This window comes from Petaurus breviceps, unplaced genomic scaffold, assembly GCF_028583685.1.
Source record: "Petaurus breviceps papuanus isolate PSGF00001 unplaced genomic scaffold, PetGlider_PUasm1.0 90594, whole genome shotgun sequence".
In the NCBI taxonomy this organism is placed as follows: domain Eukaryota; kingdom Metazoa; phylum Chordata; class Mammalia; order Diprotodontia; family Petauridae; genus Petaurus; species Petaurus breviceps.
The window spans coordinates 2,448,577-2,461,419 of NW_027187281.1; the positions used below are offsets into that span (position 1 = coordinate 2,448,577).

Sequence of the window (12,843 nt, forward strand, 5' to 3'; positions counted from 1 at the left end):
GAGAGGTTTTTTAATTCCTAAATTATAGTGCTTCTTTCTTTTTTCTCTTAAACTGCATAAAGTTCTAATCTCACATGCACTATGAGCCAAGAAAAGGCATTAAAGACCACAGCCATGTTCTGTCAAATTGTCCTTTTGTCTTTAACCCTTTTCATTTATAGAGAAATAATGGTGTGAGCAGAACCTCAAAGGAAATTGGGGAGGGACATAAAGAGAATATGGCTCACATATGGCTTTCTGGAAAGCAGTCTTCTTTTTATTAGTGGTTCATTTCAGCATATCCAATTATCCCACTCTATCAACACTATCAAATACTCTACCCTTGAGATGGAGGACTTGGGGTATTTCTCTGGCTCAGAAAATTTAGGAAAAGGGAAAACGGAGATAGAAAAATTTTCACGTCAAAGAGAACTGTCCCTGTTTGAGTAGATCATGAGTGTCCCAACTAATGTCATCATAAGGCAGATGAGATGACAATATGGTGGCCCCGGCGTCGGGAGACCCGGGATCGGTTCCGGCCTCAAATACTTGGCACCCACACAAAAATAACTGGCTGTGTAACCTTGAGCAAGTTACTTAACCCCAAGTAGTGAGTCATGTTCAATTGTTTCAGTCCCATACAACTCTTTGTGATGCCATCTGAGATTTCTTAGCAAAGAAGCTGAAGGGATTTTGCCATTTCCTTCTTCTTCTCATTTTACAGATGCAGAAACTCAGGCAAATGGTTAAGTGACTTGCCCAGGTTCACACAGCTACTATGTGTCTGAGGCCAGATTTGAACTCAGGAAGGTGAGTCTTCCTGAATCCAGACCTGGCACTCTACCCACTGCACCCCCCAGCTGTCCCACTGAGTCATGGTGTGTTCCCTTCTGTCAGCATTTAAAAATTAATGAAACTGCACAAGATAGCTTCTTTCCAGGTGTTTGCCCTTTTACCCGTGATACCTTTGGATTTATTACTTTCCCATATTATTGCTGCTTGATTCTCTTTGGATGTGGCCAAGAGGTGAAAAAGTCCTGTGTCTGAGTGGAGCATACAGTTTATCTCCATCCCATATCCTATCCTAAGAGCCATGATCCTTGGCTCAGCCCCAGCCTCTGGAGAGACAGTTGAGTCCCAAAGAATCCAGTTTAGAGTGATCAATCCAGAATGCAGCCAGGAACTGCTATATAACCCTGAGTTGCTAGACTTGAAGGTTCACTTGCCCCTAAGCCCTTCTGGTTTCCCAAATCAGAGGTTTCTACCAGCTTTCGTCCAACCCTGCTTGAATATTGGAGAATAAATTACCTTAGTCTGCCCACCCCATATCAGTCACCTGAAGGGGTAAGAGAGTCAGAGCACTCAAACTCTTTGTTAGTCTAAGGCTAGGTATACATAAATCAGGAAACAAAAACAAGATGCCTGAGGTGAAGAAGAAGAGAAGTCCAGGTATGTTGTTGGCAAATATTAACCATATTCTCAGCACTCTTCTGTTGCTTCCTTCTTATTTTCCCTACACTACCCTTAACTCCCCCCCTACACCCCATCCCTTTTCAACAAGTCTCAAGAACTCCTTTGTCTTCAGACTGACCACTGGGAAGATGGATGCATAGGCTGAGAATTGGAAGGCACCTTAGCAACCACCTAATCCAGGGGGCAGCTAGGTGACACAGTGAATAGGAGCACTGGCCCTGGAGTCAGGAGGACCTGAGTTCAAATCTGGCCTCAAACACTTAACACTTACTAGCTCTGTGACCTTGGACAAGTCTCTTAATCCCAATTGCCCTGCCTTCCCCGCTCCAAAAAGACAAAAAAGAAACTATCTAATTCAACCCTTTCATTTTACAGATGAGGAAACTGAGGCCCAGAGAGTTTGCCTTATTCCTTATTCCCTAGCACATACTCCTTGATCCAGTGACAGTGGCCCCCTGGCTGTTCCATGAACAAGATAGTGTCTTAGCATTTCCTCCAGTTGTCCCCCAGGCCTAGAAGGCTTTCCCTCCTCTTCTCCTTCTCCTGGCCTCACTGGCTTCCTTAAAGTCCTTACTAAAATAGGAAGCCTGTCCCAGACCCTCTGAAGGCCAATTCCTTTTTCTCTATTGGTTATTCCCAATTTATCCTGTATATGGCTTGTTTGCACATATCTCTTTTTGGCTTGTTTGCACGTATGTCTTTTCTTGTTGTCTCTGATTAGATTGTGAGCTCTTTTAGGGCAGGGACTGTCTTTTTCCTCTTTTTTTATCCCTACTGTTTAGCACAGTGCTTGGCACAGAGGAGACACTTAATAAATAGTGATTGATTGAAGTGACTTACCCAAGCTCATACAGGCTGAAAGTGACCTAGAATTTGAACCCAGATTCTTTGACACTAACTCCATCACTGTTCTCATGAAAATACACTGTCTTCTCTCCTCCTTTCAATTGTCCTTCCCTTTTTATTCATATGCTAAGGTTTTATCTTTCTTTAACAGGTCTCCCATCTACCCAGGACAATGGGACCATCGGGAAATTAATATCTAGGTACCATTGTCAAGGGCAGTTAGGTGGCACAGTGGATAGAGTGCTGGACCTAGAGTCAGGAAAATGTATCTTCCTGAGTTTGGAGCTGTGTGACCTGGGCAAGTCACTTAATCCTCTTTGCCTCAGTTTCCTCATTTGTAAAATGAGCTGAAGAAGGAAATGTCAAACTATTCCAGAATCTTTGCCAAGAAAACCCCAAATAAGGTCATAAAGAGTCAGACACCATTGAAACAATTAAGCAGCAACAGCACCATCACCAAAATCTCTGAAATACATTTCCTGACAACCTCATGGCTGATCTCCACTTTCAAACAAGACCAAGAAGGTTCCAGGGTTGACCTGACTGGCTCTGCTCTAGAATGGATCCATGTATCTTGCTAGTATACAGGATCTCCTGACTAACTGTGGAAATTTGGAACCCTATATTGGTAGTAGAACTCAGTAAGGCTCCCAAGATATTTAGCAACAAAGCTATCTTCAAAAGACTTGCTATGAGGTGGGCATAAATGGTGGTATACTAGGAAACTGATTCACCAAGAGGTTCATCTAGGAAAGGGAGGAGAGTGTAGCTGATGTAGAGGTGTTAGTCTGTGAAGAATCTGAAGAGTGGAGAGATCAGAGGTGAGGACAAAGAATAGGGTTAAGGGTTGTCAAGTATAGAGAAAGATGAAGGAATGGTTTTTAAAATAACAAGATAAAGGAATTTTGGAGTTTATGAATGTGGAAGTGGAATACTTAGGGGGTAATAGCGAGATCAAGGGTATGACCATCAGTATACATAACTGAGATCATGTGTAGGAGTTAGTCATGGGAATTGAGTAGACTAAGAAACTGAGAAGTGAGGGTATTTGAGGAAGAATCAGTATGGATGATGAAGTCCCCTAGTTTGAAGGCAGGAGTTGGGGAAAAAGAAAAAGACAGTGAACCAAAAAGATCTGGATTAGGTGGTAAGTTTTAATAGCTCAGAACTCAAAGGAGGAGGAGTTTCTGAGTATATTGGGTGAATACTGCGGTAGTATTGGGAGAGTCTAGAAGTGGCCATCAGGAACAAAGAGTATTCCACCTCCCCCACCACCACCACGTAATGGGTTGAGGAGAATAAGAATAAGGGAACAGCAACTGGGGAATAGGGAATGTAACTCATACTTCAGCAGCAGGAGGGCTCATAATCATAAGGGTGATATGAAGGGGTGTGACCATGCTAACAATTGAGAAATAAGTCTAGGCAGAGGATTCCTAGTGTACGCAGATCCATTGAGGGAGGTAGTTAATTAGAATATTCAAGATCCAATCTTGTGGTATATGGTGATGTTATAACTTTTGAGGTCCAGGAAGCCCAAGTAACAGCAAGCAGTGGCAAGTAAAAGTATAATCTATGTCAGTGCCATCAAGACACAGGAAAGCCTGGAGGAATGTGATTCTTGTCTCAGGGTGACCTTTGGAGAACTGGAGAAGGCCCTGGAAGAAAAACAGGCCAAGAAGTGGGTTAGCACCCCAGGCTGGGGTGTCTCTGGGAAGTGTCTCAGGCCAAGAAGGAGGTGATAGCATGCCAGTCTTCTGCAGAGTTCACATAGATTTCATTTTCCTTATGAAAAATATTCTAACAATTAGAACTAAGCAAAAGTGGAATGGGCTAACTTGGGAAGTAGTGGGCTCCCTATATTGCAGATTTTCAAGTAGAAACTGGATGGTCACTAGGGATGTTGTAAAAGGGATTCTTAGTTGGACTAGATGACCTGTGAGGTTCCTTTGACCTCTGTGAGGGGTTTTGAATACCTTTTAGAGACAGTACTGTACAGGGCATTGAGGAAGATACAAAATGAAACATACAATTCCCACTCTCTAGGAACTTGTAATTGAGGAGACAAGACACATAAACACGAAATATGTAATAATGCAAGGTAGTTATGATTAAGTGCTCAAAAGGATGATGCCAACTGGCTCACAATCAGGAGTCCTGGTTTAGAAAAATCCTTGTTGTTGTTTGTCCTTTGTTCTCAGAGGACCATGACATCATGAAGGTGATGTCTTGACTTGCAAGTGAATTGGATTTAAGTGAGGAAGGGTTGTGCAAAGTCACCAGCATCACTCTCTCCTCCAGAGCCATCCTGGTCCAGTGGCAAGATATAGATCGGGAGGACTGGAGATGGCTCCAGATGCAATGGGAAACCTTGGTCTTTTAAAGCTAAGGTCTTTCACAGGTCTCAGTTTGTCTGAGGCAAAACCTATTCAATAATTAAAGGCTCGGTAAGAACTGAGGCAAAAGATGGCCTCTTTTACCTAGTCAAAAAAATTAAAATCCTTCTAATTGCAGAATGTCATGAAAGCCATGGGAGAGAGGTCTGAAGATCAGAGTGGATTAGGACCGGCTTAACATCTAAGGAGAGGCGACAAGAACAAGATTATTCCCTACATTGTTTTCTTCCTTCTGGGGCTTCCTGGTGAAACTATCACACTTAATACAATTTACAATTCTGATTGAACACTGAATTGTTTAATTAAATTAGGTACATTTTAGAAATTAAATTACAGAACATTTCTCCCTAGGGGATCTGTAGCTGCACACATCCAGGTGACAGTAAGTGATCAGAAAATATAGCCTCCTTCATACCTATAGCTAAATACTTAGGTCCTCAGGTTACTTTTCCCCCCAATTAAATGGAGAAAGAGAGAGAGAAAAAATCATCATGTAAACTGCCTGTCAGGGATATTATATAGAGAAGCCAGGTCAGACTATATCGGACCTTAATTTCTCTTCCAATTAGGATTTTTTGTTGTTTCTTTAGCTACTGCTTTTTCAAGGAGAGAAGGCATTTCTGCCTTATCCAATTAAACTTCAGAACTTCTCACACATGGTCCCTTTGGAGAGATTCACTTATCTGGAAGGAAAGGAGAAGCAAACACTTTCACAATTTTGAGCTTCTATAAAGAAAAGGAAAACTAAAGAACTATTAAGAAAAGTCTAGAAATCCTCAACCTCAAAGTAGTGGGAACATGGTGGAGCATACATTTCCAAGCTTAGCCCAGAGTGTGACCCTCAGTATCACTGTAAGTAGTACTCCAATTTTTTTGAGTGGACCCATGATTTCATCGGTATTGAGAACTACTGATGATGAAATTTTCTCTACCAATATAGATATGCAGCTATTCCATCACTTGTAATCTTAGAGAAGTGCCTTTGGCACTTGTGACTATAAGTGACTTGCCCAGGGTCACACAGCACATGTGTATCAGAGGTAGAACTGGAAAGGGACACCTGGCAAGTGTAGCCTTGCCAGCTGGAAGGAGAGATTCAAGTTACAGAAAGGCAGTCGCTGCCCAAGACATAGGTTAGAAACACTGGAGCTCTGTGGAAAGGGAATCAAGGGAAAGGCATGCAGCAGGAGTTGGAGCCTGTTGCAAGGAAAGGGTGTTGCCACCCTGGATTGACTAGGATAGCTATCAGAGCTTTGTTAGGCTCATGGATCCTCTTAAGGAATGATCTGCTTGAAAATAACTTGCTATTTGCTTGAATGTGCCTGTCTTATAGCATTGTTGGGACCTGGTTAATTTATCTATTCTCTAGTTCCTCCACCTTTCTCCTACCTAGAGATACCATCTTGGAATTACCTATTCTTTTTAAATCTTGTGTATTTGCTGTGTGTCCTTTTATAATGGATTTTGTTGTCAGATTAAGATAATATATATATTGATTTTTTTGCATTCTACATGAGTGTTTGCTCTAAAAAAAATGGTTAAGGGGAAAAGCAGTGGCTAGGTGAGATTTTTTTCAGCGCCCACTAAGAATTATAAAAGATGGTTTCTGCTTAGTGGCTAAGGAAAGGAAAAGATTTCTTCCCTAGTCTGGGGGCTCTGAGCTTATGAATGCCATTAATGTTTGGCATCACCAACTCCCCAAAAGATCAAGGAAAAAGGATGAATATGAAACTGTGAGATCTATTACCTTGGACTTTAAAGAGAAAAAGGCTACATTAAGCTCTCCAGTCACAGAAAGTATGGCTTCAATGTGTTTAGAACTGAAATGGACCTTAGAAGTTATCTGGTACTCTCTGGCCTTCTTCCTAAAATGCTATTGGGCTTCACTCTGCCTCATAGCCAGCATTCCTGCCCTGAGCTCCTAATTGGTACAAGTTTGCTCTTATTTTAAGGTGTACCATGATGCACTCCAGCCATCTTCCTCCAGTGGGAGTTCCAATAGAAAGGTGAAGTTTGTGCCAGTCAAGTCAAATAAAACTCCAAAAAGCCACTGAGGGTAAACTAAAGGAGAACTTACATTGGTTTGATGGGTTTGCAAATGTTTGCTGGGAGTATAAAGCCATTGTTTCAGGGACAATCTGGTATTTCTTACCCCAAACTCCACAAAGCTACAGAGCTTCAAAAGGATGTAGAAAAGAAAAACAAGACTGAAAACACCTTAATTTGTGAGCAATGAAATTAAAAAACCAATTGGGCAGATGTTTGCTTATTCGAAGGTAGGAGATGGTAGAGGATTGTTGTTGTTTGTTGTGTTATTGTACTCCGGATACTTTAGAAACACAGGTGAGAATTAAGTTGTTATGAAAACAAATATGATCTCCAGGAAGAGGGGGATTTCTTAACTGATAAACTGTTATGTTCAGATTTACTAATGATTAGTTGGTTCCCCCAGTTTTTTTTAAGTTTTTTTTTTTCATTTATTCCCCCTCCCTATTGGAAAAAAAAAAGGGGGAAAAAAACCCAGAACCTTTGTGATAAATATGCATAGCAAAACAATTTCTCATCTTGGCCATTTAAAAAAAAATGCTTTCATTCTGCATGTTTAGACCATCAGTTCTCTGCCAGAAGGGGCATAGGGTTCTTCATCATTGGTCCACTGGAATAATGATTTATCTTAGTATTGATCAAAGTTCTTAAGTCTTTCAAGGTCACTCAGTTTCCCCAGTTCTTAAGTCAACAATATTTCCAAGCAGTCAAGACTTCTTCTTCCTTCCATTCACTCTCACCTGTAGAGGCATATCTGCTTTCGGGACTTAAGAAGTCTCTCCAGGGCCAGCTGGGCCTCTTTTAGTCCTTCACCCGTAAGGGCACTGCAGCCCCGAAGTTCCCAACACCGGTCATTGAATCGGTCCAGACGCATCCTGTCCCTAATCTCTAGCAGAGACAGGGCCCCTGGCATCTCCTGCTTATTGGCTAGGACCAAGAAAGGGACACCAGCCATATGAGCATTGTTCAGGACATTTTCCAGCTCAGTCGTGGCTTCAGACAATCGGTCTTCATCTGTACTGTCCAGCACATAGAGAAGGGAGTCAGTCTCCTCTAAATAGTCCTTCCAGCTGGACCGAAGTTGGTCCTGACCCCCCACATCCCAAACTATCAGGGACCCGTACTTTGATGCCTCCAAAGACTCGACATTAAAGCCCACCGTGGGATATGTCTCCACTTGTTGGTTACTCTTCAGTTTGTAGAGGAGGGTAGTCTTGCCAGCAGAATCCAGGCCCATTATCACCACCCGGGGTTGCCCTTTGTGCTGAGCTTTCAAATTCAGGTTGCCCATCTTGGCCACTAGCGCAATCCTACAGGAAAAAAAAAAAACACCAATGGCAATTGACTATTCCTTTCTGGATGATGGGCACTTAAGGCCTTTCTCAATCTGGTTCCAACCTATCCTTCCAGTCTGATTACTCATACTCTCATCTCCCAAACTGTATTACTTACTGTTCCCCTCTTTATGACATCCTACCTCCTCCTTCTGTCTTTCCATAAACTGTTCCCATACTTGAAAAGCTTTTCTCCCTCCCCTCCCTTAGCTGATTTCAGGGCTCAAGAGGCCCTTTCAATATGTCCAGGAGTTAGAGCTCCCCACCTTCTTGACACGATGGCACTATATTTATTTTGCATAAATTTTGGATTGATTCAATCTGTATACATATTGACTCTTGTTTCTCCCGTTATATCTCTAGCAACTAACACCATTCCTGGCACTTAAGATATATATTTATTGAGCTGAATGGACCCTCAGTAAGTGCACAAAAAAGCTTCCACCCTCTAGAGTAAGAAGATCTATAATTTCACAATTAGAAAACAGGAACTAGCTTAGAACCTAGCTTTGCTATAACAACTCCCCAGGATCAGGAAATGAGAGTGTATCACTTCAGTTTCAAGTCTCCCATGGAGCTGATATGATCTCGGTCAATGAATGTCACAGAGGGCCCCAGAACTAGTGGGTCAACACCCACTGACCTTTCTTCAGGGAGATTGATTGCTTCATAGAAGAAAAAGCATCTTACACCCCTCCCTCCCAAAAATATAAATGCAGCCTGCCCTGCCATTCTTTAGTGATGGAAGCAAAAAAGCAAATGCAATTGTTTATTACATGGATGTGATAGCCTCAGTGAGGGGAAAAACCCTGAGCTGTGGCTTCTATTCTTGCTCTCCTACAATGCTAACTTCTGTTTTTTTTCTCCTTAAGCTCAAACTCAAGGAAACCCCTGGGCACATTAATCAGAGCCATGGAGATAGCCCAAACACCATCTTCTGCTGTCCTTGTAACTTCCCCTACGTGAGCAAATGAGATTTTCAACAAACACTAGTTACTTACTGAAAAGTGGGAAAATGTGTGCCCTGAATGATACAAACATTCCAAGACTTGTTTCTTACTCCCTACATAACCTTGGGCAAATCACAACCTTTCAGGGCTACAGTTTTGTCATCTCTAAAATGAGAAGGTGGCTGAGATGACTTCTAGGTTCCTCCCAGTTCTAAATCCATGATCTGATAAACCTATGATCACCATTCTCAGATAATTACCTATCATGATACAGTAGAAAAAACAGTGGTTTGGAGTCAAAAGAGTGTGGTTCAAATTGAACCTCTGAAACATATTCCCTCTCTGATCTTGGATAAAGCTTTTCATTTCCCTGGGCTTCCGTTTTCTCCCCTGAAAAATTCTGGGGGGAGGAGGTTCATATGAGATGTCCTATAAGATCCCTTCCACCCCTGGATCTATGACTTCTAGGCAAGTAGTATTTTTTTTTTTCAATTTTATTGATATTTTCTGTTTTTTACATCACCATAAATATCCCAAGTATCCCTTGCCCTTGCCCTCCCAGAGAGCTACTCCATATGATAAATGGTATTTTTAAGAGAGGGGGGAAAAATCATCATAACTGCTCAATACAGTGAAAAATTCTGAAAATATGTCCAATATGTAACATGGCAAGTTTTTTGTTGCTCACGGTGGTGGTGGTAGTGGTAGGAGTTTTTTCTAGCCCAAACTTTAAGAAAGAGAGGCTTATCCCCAGTAGATTCCCAGTTAGAACTGCAAACAAGCCTTTGAAACCAAGGGGGTCTACCTACTAGCCGTATGACCCTGGGCAAGTCACTTAAATTTTCTCATCCTCAGTTTTCTCATCTATAAAATAAAATATCTATCTCACAAGGGTGTTTTGAGGATCAAATGAGGAAATACAAGCAAAGCAGCTATTCCATTGCCCTTGAGAAGAAACAAAAGGCAAACACTGAGCAGCCATGCCTTTCTCTTCAGCCCCTGACCAGCAGAATAGACAAATAAAAATTACCTCCATCTAGTTAAGCAGTACTAGGCAATTTCTCCTCCAGGCTTCAGTTTCAAGTGTCCCATGGAGCTGATCTGATCTCGGCCAATGAATGTCACAAACAGAGGGAGGGAAAGACCCACAGCAAGGTCTTAAGGAAGTGTGTGATCACTCTTGCTATTACTCTGGCTTCTATTTCCTTTTCACAGGAGTGGGGGCGGGTCAGTGTAGCAATTTTGCAGCCTCTCAGTGAGATAAGGGTTGTTTTTTTCCTTCTCGCCTGGCCCAGCCTCAGGACTAACACAAGGGACTCCTGTATTCAAGGACTCCGGAGGGGGTGCCCATGCAGGCTGCTCCCAGATCTTCTCACCAGATGCTCTGGTATCCTAGCAACTCCGAATCCAAAGGCCACAGAAAGAGCCCTGCTGATGTTCATTTGGCTTTCTTCTGCTTGTCTTCACATAATCTGTGCAGCCTTGGTGTGTTTATCTATTAGGAAGGCCTTGAGTAAGAATTGTCTTCCCTTTTTTCTTTTCATCAAGGCCCACAGTGTTCTTCTCATCTCTAGGGATTGTTTCCCTAGCTTAGATATACGTATGTAGGTGCTACAATGGATAGGGGCTTCCCAGGACTAGCAATCAGGAAAACTCAAATTCTAATCAAATACTTACTAGCTATATCCCTGGGTGAATCACTTCAACACTGTCTAATTCCCTTTCCTCAATTATAAAATGGGGTTAATAATACCACCTACCCCCCAGAGTTGTTGTTAGGATCTAATGAAATAAATATAAAGCACCCAGCACAATGTCTGACACAATAGGTACAATAAATGCATGTTCCCTCCTCTCCTCCCCTCCCACTTTAATTTCCTCACCTCTAACATGGGGCATAATAAAAGTGCCTACCTCCCAGAGTTATCGTGCAGATCAAATGAAATAAGATATGAAAAACACTTTGCAAACAAACTAGCAGAGAACTAAACCTTGAAGGAATGGGACATGGACAGACAGGTTTTTGATTTAGGAGGAACTGGGAAAAATCTGAAAGATGAGGTGTTGCCTGGGAAGGAGAGTCTGAGGCAGCATCCTCCCCATAAGAATCCTAACTGCCAGAAAGAGGAAGGAGTCCAGAAACGCAGAAGAGTTGCTGAAGGGACCAGTTACCATGTTAAGCTCTTAGGATACAAAGGCAAAAAAACAGTCTCTCTAATGAATTGGCCAACTATCTACTCATTTTTTTTAAGCAATTGAGGTTAAGTAACTTGTTCAAGGTTACATGGACAGTTATATTTTGTGTGGGTGCTAAGTATCTGAGGCCGGAACCTATCCCAGGGCTCCCAACTCTGGGGCTGGCACTCTTACTCCCTGCGCCACCTGGCCACCCCTACCTACTCATTTATTGACAGAGGGTGGAGAAGAGAGAGCGAGAGAGAGAGAGAAAGAGAGAGAGAGAGAAAGAGAGAGAGAGAGAAGAGAGAGAGAGAGAGAGAGAGAGAGAGAGAGAGAGAGAGAGAGAGAGAGAGAGAGAGAGAGAAAGAGAGAGAAAGAGAGAGAGAGAGAGTGTATGTGTGTGTGAGTAAAAAGAAGTGGTACCCTACAGACATCCCCACCCCCACACTTACATTCTGTGTGACCTTGGGTAAATCACTTACTTTCTCTATGCCTTAGTTTTTTCATCTATAAAAGGAGGAAATTGGATCTCTAGGGAACCTTCCTTCTCTGAAATTCTATGATTGTATGTCAGAGAGCCAAGAACCTTTGCAATAGTGGTCCAAGTGCCAGGCAAAGGGTTCCAGCTCTGCCCTCCTTCCTCTAGTACTGCTAAGTATCTTCATTAAGCTTACCAAAAATTCAAGGACATTGGCATTGTGAAGGTACTAGTTGCTATGGGTATGAAAGTTGCTGAAAGCAATTTGTTTTCCATAGCCCAGCAAGGAGGGAGGACTGGAAGATTTCTCACTGTGGGTTATGGGAGATAGAAATCAAGTTTTTAAAAAAAAGGTCTTAAGAGATTAAAGGGGATTTCTAATGTGATCTGAATGACTGTGGGCCTCACTTACAAAAGATGAAAAAAATTCACTCTTAAGTATATAGGGCAGTCTCACAAAAGTGGGAGCGATAATCTTCTTTTGGTGAAAGCTGAAGACTCAGCCACAGATGTCAGCTCTAACAGCAAAGGCAGCTAGTGGCACAGAAGATAGAATGTTGCTCCTGGAATCAGGAAGACATGAGTTCAAATCCAACATTCATCTGTAAAATGGGGATAATGACAGGGTGTTGTGAAGATCAAATGAGATAATAATTGTAAAGTGAAAGTAGGAGGAAAGGGGATAAGAGGGGGATGGTGGAAGGGAGGGCAGATTGGGGGAGAGGGTAGTTAGAAGCACACACTTTTGAAAAAAGGGCAGGGTTAAAGGAGAAAATAGAATAAGTAGGGGGTGGGATAAGATGGAGGGAAATATAGTTAGTCTTTCACAATGTAACTACTATGGAAATGTTTTGCATAACTACAAATGTGCAACCTATATCGAATTGCTTATCTTCCCAATGGGGGTGGGTGAGGAGGGAAAAAGGGAAAGAATCTGGAACTCAAAGTTTTAAAAACAAATGTTAAAAAAAAAATTGGTTTTTTTACATGCAACCAGGAAATAAGATATACAGGCACTGGGGTATGGGAACCCGTCTTGCCCTCCTAGAAAGTTAGAAGAGGAATGGGGGAGGATATAAGAGAGAGCAGATTGGGGGAAGGGATATTCAGTAGGCTCACTATCTTAGGGTGGGGGGTAGGGGAAAGACGGGGAGAAAATGTGT

The 12,843-nt window shown here is 42.2% G+C and overlaps 1 protein-coding gene across 1 annotated transcript; it reads right to left on the reverse strand.

The window, feature by feature from the left end:
• Positions 1–4,306: 4,306 nt before the first annotated feature.
• On the reverse strand, positions 4,307–10,205 carry ARL11 (ARF like GTPase 11). Its single transcript, XM_069063623.1, has 2 exons — positions 10,055–10,205; positions 4,307–8,050 (listed from the first exon to the last, which is right to left on the reverse strand). The coding sequence occupies exon 2, from the start codon at positions 8,029–8,031 to the stop codon at positions 7,477–7,479; it is 555 nt and encodes a 184-aa protein (XP_068919724.1). The 5' UTR covers positions 8,032–8,050; positions 10,055–10,205; the 3' UTR covers positions 4,307–7,476.
• Positions 10,206–12,843: the final 2,638 nt, after the last annotated feature.

What these genes read in the sequence shown, in the direction of transcription:
- ARL11 (XM_069063623.1), bottom strand. Translation starts at nt 8,031, where the DNA reads ATGGGCAACCTGAATTTGAAAGCTCAGCACAAAGGGCAACCCCGGGTG.